The sequence below is a fragment of the Chaetomium globosum genome, genomic scaffold (genome assembly GCF_000143365.1).
Source record: "Chaetomium globosum CBS 148.51 scaffold_3 genomic scaffold, whole genome shotgun sequence".
NCBI lineage: Eukaryota > Fungi > Ascomycota > Sordariomycetes > Sordariales > Chaetomiaceae > Chaetomium > Chaetomium globosum.
Window position 1 is genome coordinate 1,193,084 of NT_165978.1, and position 6,700 is coordinate 1,199,783.

The following is a 6,700-nucleotide window of genomic DNA, read 5'->3' on the forward strand; positions in this document are numbered from 1 at the left end:
AAAGTTTTTCTTCGGAAAATATTTATGCCCAGGCGTATCATATCCTCCCACAAGCCCAGTTTTATGAGGAAACTCAAGTAAGTCAAGTCGCCTATCGCCTAATCGCCTTTGGATGATACTGATTATGAGCTACTCTAGAGCTGGTACGCTACCTCCAGTCCTCGTTCTCTCAGTGTGCGCCATAGCGAGCACGGTTCTCGAACCATCCCGAAACTTAACACGAACCCGAACTTCCTCCGGAGAGAGGAGTGGAGCGTCCACTGCGCGCGATATCCTGACGAAGGAATACGGAGTGCCCTAACATCACGATTCTGACGTGTCTGCTGATACTTGACCCTGCATGAAATTCGGGACATGTCACGGTGGACGGGAGTTGAGTCATTGCAGGGGGCAGGCCATCCGCATGGCCTTCGCTCTCCAGCTGCACAAAGACCTGGAACACGACCCTCTGCGGATACCGGGAAAAACACAGCTGAGCTTCATCGACCGCGAGATTCGGAGACGGACAATGTGGGCGTGTTTCTTGATGGACCGCTTCAACTCGTCGGGGACGGACCGGCCGACTTTCATCCGGGAAGAAACATTCAAGATTCCGTTGCCCATCAAAGAGAAGAACTTTCAATACGATTTGCCAGGGCCTACCGAGATGCTCAATGGACAGGTTCTCGAACCCCTCTCCGAGGATCAGCCAAACGAAGCAAAGGAGAACATGGGGGTTGCTGCCTGGATGATCAAGGCTATTGCCGTATGGGGCCGCATCATCAACTACCTCAACCAAGGTGGTAAAGAGATGGATCCTCACCCGATGTGGAACCCAGATTCGGAGTACACCAAACTCCTCAAGCAGACTGAAGATTTTCTGACCGAGCTCCCCGAGACTTTGGCATACACACCCGAGAACCTAAAACTACACGAGACCGATAATATGGCGAACCAGTTCCTCTTCCTGCATATCTCCATCCAACAAAACATCCTCTTCATGAACAGATTCGCCGTATCACCACCGAACGGCCATTCATTACAGGACGTACCGAAAGCCTTCGTGACGAAGGCAGGGGCCAAGGCTTTTGCCGCCGCGAATCGGATCTCAGAGCTCCTCAAAGACGCCGAGGCGCATTTTATCACCGCTCCGTTCACCGGGTACTGCGCATTTCTTTCAAGCACCGTCCATATTTTTGGAATATTCTCCGGAAACCCCACTATGGAGGCGACCTCGAAACGGAACTTGGCTACCAATGTTAGATTCCTGTCCAAGATGAAGCGGTACTGGGGCATGTTTCACTGGATGTCGGAGAACCTCCGCGAACAATACCGCACCTGTGCGGATGCCGCGAGGCAAGGCAACCCCGCTAGCGAGAGCGCAGCGTCGCCAATCTTCCAGTACGGCGACTGGTTCGACCGCTATCCCCACGGCGTGTCACAGTCGGACTTCCTCGACCCCGCCACATACAAGAAGAAAGAAAAGGGGGACGACGCCGTGCTCGAACAAAAACCAGAACTCCACACAGTGGAGGAGTTTTTCACCACCCTCTCCCCACAAAGCGCCGAGAATGCTGCGGCCAACGGCATCCCCCGTTCCGGCCCGCCCACTGCCGCGCAACTCAAGCGCAAATCTATGGTCCGCAAAGCAAGCACCACCTCTCGTGGCGGCGGGCCCGGGCCAGACCAAGGGCTGGAGCCCCTCCAAACCGACTTCGCCCGCGCCACCGCCGAACAACTCCACGCCGCCCGGTTACACCAACGCTCTTTCTCCAACGCAACCCCCAATGGCGGCGCCCCGACAAGCGGTGCACCACCAAGCTCCTTCAACCCTCTTGCCGTAGCCGGCAATGGCCCGGGTGGTTACCACCCGGCCCTCTCCCCCGTCTCCCCCGTCGCCTTCTCTCACCCACACCATCACCATGGCCCGCCCCAGTCGTTTTTCCCTCCCGACCCCTTCGCCATGCCCCTCGCCGCGGCCCACGGCATGTCCCGCCTCGACCGCCAGCTCGTTTTCGGCGCGTACGGCGGCCACAGCCACGTCGACCATCCTTCCCTTGGCGGCTCCGGTCTCGCCGGATGGACGGACGGGAACAACGCCGCCGCGGCTGCCGCGGCAGCTGCTGCTGCGGCCGAAGGCCGTGACGGGCACGGCCATCCCCACGGGAGGCATCATGGACATGGCCATGGAGGGCATGGGGGACATGGCGGCCATCTTGGACATGGCGGGCACCAGCACCCTGCGGATGCGGCGCTGCACGCGGCGTTTGGCGAGCCCAGTTCGGCGTGGTTTATGCCGTTTAATATGGAGCCGCCTGAGCTGGGGCCGGAAGGGTTGGGGGTTGGGGGCGGGATGGGAGGGGGGCTGGATGGGTTTGCTAGTATGTTTGGGGGTGGCGGTGGCGGCGGTGGGGGGATGCATCATCGTTGAGCCTTTACTTTAAACGTTGGCCGCGGGAGCTATGAGTAGGAAATTTTGAGGTGGGGCATGCCGAGGGGAGTGGGATCCTGAGATTGGGATGTCCTGTGGTAGTATACCGATACGTTTTTCTTTTTTTACCTTTTCGTGTGGCTCGGGTAGGCGCGGGAAGAGTTGAGCATGGAAGCGGTTTGCTTTCCTTGCGGTATTTCTGTGAGACCTTCTAGGAGAGGAGCACATTCAACTGAGCGAGCGAGCAAACGATATCTTTTTGGCGGGTTGAAATTGGGCTGGGCCGGGTAGGGAGGGGCACGGCGCACAAATTGGGATGGAGAAGGTTTGCTGGTTCAAGGATGCTCAACGCTCAGCACTCGCAATATGTACGATGGGATATGGGCCCTGAGGAAAGGAAGGAAGGGCAAGCCCCCTGGATTGGGGGCATATTCTAACCCGGCCAGGGTCTTGGGAGCGGCGTCTGGCGTAGGACGGCGGGACGGGTCACGCTGTGTGTGGTGTGCGATGTGTTGGGGGAAGATTGGGCAATGTGTAATCATCTACCTTCTACTTCCTTTGGTGCGACCGGAGTGCGAGTACGAGTGAGAGAATCGATCAAGTCAAATCAACCCACTAACCACCATTATGGGAGGTCCTCGATGAAGTTGAGAATGTTTTGTTTCTAGAAGCATCATGCAGTAAGCCGAGGGACTCGACGAGTAAAACAGCGAACGACCACCGGTCGAGAACAGCATAATAGATAGATAGATATTCCTTGCATCTGACTAAGGCACAACCAAAATCCAGACACGAAGACCAGCCAACGCCCGTAACCATGTACCTTACAAACTATAAACAAAGACACGGACGGAGCTTACTCCTCGACCTCAACACCCTTCTTCCCCTTCTTCGACCTCTTCCTCTTCTTCTTCCTCTCCCCCTCCACAATCCCACTCGCGCCCGCCTCCCCCTCAGCAGCAGCAGGCTTATTCTCCTTCTTCTCCTTCTTCTCATGCGACCTCCTCTTCTCGGTAACGGCATTCGCGCCGCTCCCGTGCGATCTTTGTTCCTCGCCGCCGCCGCCAACAAGCGCCTCAAAGCCGTACGTCGGGCCGGACTGCTCAAACTGCCGTCCGAACGTCTCGCGGCGCCACTCGCGCAGCCGCGCCTTCTTGCCCAGGCGCTTCTTGTCCTTGCGCTTCTTCTCGGCGTCGCGGAAGGTCGCCAGCTTCTTGAGGCCGGCGAACTCGTTGAGGGCCGCGTCGGATGGTGCGAGTAAAATGTCGCGCGCCGTGAGGCCGAAGGATTGTGGGGAGGTCTCGCGGTAGCGGAAACCGCCGCCTCCCTGGGCTTTGGAGGAGGAGGCCTTGGAGGAGGCTTGCTGCTGCAGGGCGCGTGGGTTGTCCAGCTCCATCTTGGTGTCGACGAGGGCTTCGATCTTGGCGAGGTCTGCGCGGGCCTGGCGCTTGGCGGCGATGCGCTCGTTTTTGATGTCTTTGGTGGTCTTGCGCTTTTTGGAGGGGCGCTCGTCGCCGGATTCTGCTTCTTCTTCTTCGGGCTGTGGGCCGGCGGTTTCGTCGTCGTCGTCTGAGAGGGTGACGGCGGGCTTGGCCTCGTCGTCGAAATCGGGGATGATGTCGTCGATGGCGATGTCATCATCCCATTTCGGCTTTTTGGGCTTCTTTGTCTTCTTCTTCTTCTCTGCCCCGTCCTCCTCCTCCTCCTCATCAAGTGACATCTCGTCCGCCTCGGCGTAGTATTCTTCGTCGAACCGCTTCTTCATCTCCTCCTCCCACTTGTCATCCTCCCAGGCATCATCCAAAAATTTCAGCCATTCCTCGTCAGTCAGATTCTTGCCGCTCATGCCCGCAGCCTTCTTGATCATGGCGAGCTTGCCCGACGCCTCTTCAATCTTCAAGCGTCGTAGGCGGGCTCGTTCTGCCTCGCGCTCCTGCTTCTCGGCCTCCTTTCGCTCCTTCTCGAGGGCTCTCTGCTTCTTCCTGCCTGTAAGCTCCTCCTTTCTCGCCGAGCGGGCCGCGGCCATGTTTCTCGAATAGGTCTTCAAGAACTCGTTGCTCTTGGTGGGGTCCTCGAATCGCATATTATAGGCATGCTCAAACTCGTCAGCCATGTCGTTTCCGTCTTCGCCGTCGTCAGATTCGAATGCTTGCCACTTGGAACCAGACCCCTCGGGTGCCCAAGCCTTAGATGCCATGAACTTGGACAAATAGTCCTCCGGGTTCTTGTCCGCATTGGCGACATCGACTTCGGTGAGGCTGATCTTGGCTGCCCGCGACGGGTGAATGCCGTTTACTGCGGGGGCATCGTCCTTCTTGACTGGCTTGATGAAAGCGTCATCATCGCTCCATTCCTCTTCGTCGTCGGCGGCGGCCGCGACGGCCTTGATCTCGGAGAGGATGGACTTCTTTATGTCGTCTTGCTCCTGCACGTAGGTCCGCGGGACGTCAACAGCGGGAGCACTATCATCGTCAGCGCCAACATCACCGCTCATATACCGCTCACGGTGATAATCGCGTAGGAACATAGGCTTCTCCGCCTTCGGCTTCGTCTCAGCGGCGGGATCGAAGGGCCTGTAGAAAACGGCCTCCTTGTCGTAAATCCGGGGGTCTTTGTTCTTAATCGCCTGTAGCGTAGCCGATATTTCGGCATCCAGATCCTCGGTCGCAAGCACGGCCTCGTCGTCCTCGCTTTCGTCGGAGGATGACTCGGACTCCTGTTCCGCCTCGCCGCCCGGTTTGTACTTTTCTTGCAGTCTGTGCATTTCCTCCCTCTTTTTGTTGTGTTCAAATCTGCGAGCGTACTCCTCGTTGATCTTGAGCTCGGCCGAGGGCCCTAGAGTAGCACCACCATCCTCCTGGTCGTCTTCGCTGCTGGACGAAGAGTCGTCGAACAGACCCTTCTTGGAGACAATCTTGTCATCCTGGGGGGCGCGCTTGGCGCTTTTCGCGGAAGCCGGCGGCATATCGAAGGCGACCGAGTCTTTGAAACTCAATGCCGCAGAAAAAATGGAGGAATGGGAAATCTTCAAAGGACAAACAGCCCGTGAAGAGAGTGAACTTTTCGTGGCTTCGAACTTTTTAGTGGGGCAGTGGTGGGTTCTTGAAGACGGCCAAGGCCTGGGCTCTGATAGGCCGGCAACTGACTTTCCTCCGCTCCGTGGCTCGTGCACCTGAGCTGCACGCTAGTCCAGCTCTGGCGTTGGTTCGAGATGTCGTCGCATTCGCCCTGGCTGCGGCTCCATTTATCGTCTGCCTATCACGTCATTCCTCGTGCCACTCCAGGGAACACGCACCCACAGCAGCAGCACATCACCCGGCCCCCACGACGACTCGCATCACGAAGACCCCTACCTCAACAAAAAATTTCCCTTTGCAACAACTCGATCGCAGGACAATAACTCACAAAATGGCCGACTCAAATGCACCCAAACCGAGCAGCAGCGTCAAGCTGGTCCTCCTCGGTGAAGCCGCCGTCGGCAAGGTCGGTACCCCTACCATTCCCCCCCGACACATCGCATTTAGGCTGACCGGATTGTCTCTGTAGTCGTCTCTTGTCCTTCGGTTTGTCAACAACGACTTTCAAGAAAACAAGGAGCCGACAATAGGAGGTACCTCATGCCACTGCAAACGTCAAAAAAGGATTGCCTGCTAACATAAAATGCCATCGCAGCCGCTTTCCTGACACAGAAATGCAACCTGCCGACGCGGACCATCAAGTTTGAGATCTGGGATACCGCAGGTCAGGAGCGGTTCGCATCCCTCGCGCCCATGTACTACCGTAACGCGCAAGCCGCCCTGGTGGTCTACGACCTGACGAAACCGACATCTCTGATCAAGGCGAAGCACTGGGTTGCCGAGCTGCAACGGCAGGCGTCCCCCGGCATTGTCATTGCGCTTGTCGGCAACAAGCTTGATCTCACAAACGACGGGGCCGGAAATGGCGGGGACGTCGATGCTGGGGGCGAGGATTCGGGCGATGCCAGGAAGATCACCACCGAGGAGGCCAAGACGTACGCAGAAGAGGAGAGCCTTTTGTTCTTTGAGACCAGCGCCAAGACGGGCTACAACGTCACCGAGGTGTTCACGGCAATTGCCAACGCGATCCCGGAGACATCCTTGAAGACGGCCCGCGGGCCTGGCGCGTCGCATGCGGCCAACCGGACGGAGGAGCAAAGGGTGAACCTCAATGGACCACGGGATCCGAGCGCAAAGGAAGGGTGTGCTTGCCTGATGCTGATAGATGAAGTGACCCGAGGTAGCAGAGAGAATGCTTGCCCGTTTCGGTATT

The 6,700-nt window shown here is 57.6% G+C and overlaps 3 protein-coding genes across 3 annotated transcripts; 2 read left to right on the forward strand and 1 right to left on the reverse strand.

Moving 5' to 3' along the window:
• Positions 1-340: 340 nt before the first annotated feature.
• CHGG_05671 (uncharacterized protein) lies at positions 341-2,410 on the forward strand (the record flags this gene model as incomplete). The annotated part of the gene is made up of 1 exon (XM_001221765.1): positions 341-2,410. The coding sequence occupies one exon, from the start codon at positions 341-343 to the stop codon at positions 2,408-2,410; it is 2,070 nt and encodes a 689-aa protein (XP_001221766.1).
• An 856-nt stretch (positions 2,411-3,266) lies between these two features.
• On the reverse strand, positions 3,267-5,375 carry CHGG_05672 (uncharacterized protein; the record flags this gene model as incomplete). Its single annotated transcript, XM_001221766.1, has 1 exon — positions 3,267-5,375. The coding sequence occupies one exon, from the start codon at positions 5,373-5,375 to the stop codon at positions 3,267-3,269; it is 2,109 nt and encodes a 702-aa protein (XP_001221767.1).
• Positions 5,376-5,818: 443 nt separating this feature from the next.
• Positions 5,819-6,656, forward strand: CHGG_05673 (uncharacterized protein; the record flags this gene model as incomplete). Its single annotated transcript, XM_001221767.1, has 4 exons — positions 5,819-5,893; positions 5,957-6,020; positions 6,083-6,554; positions 6,653-6,656. The coding sequence occupies 4 exons, from the start codon at positions 5,819-5,821 to the stop codon at positions 6,654-6,656; spliced, it is 615 nt and encodes a 204-aa protein (XP_001221768.1).
• Between the last annotated feature and the right edge of the window lie 44 nt (positions 6,657-6,700).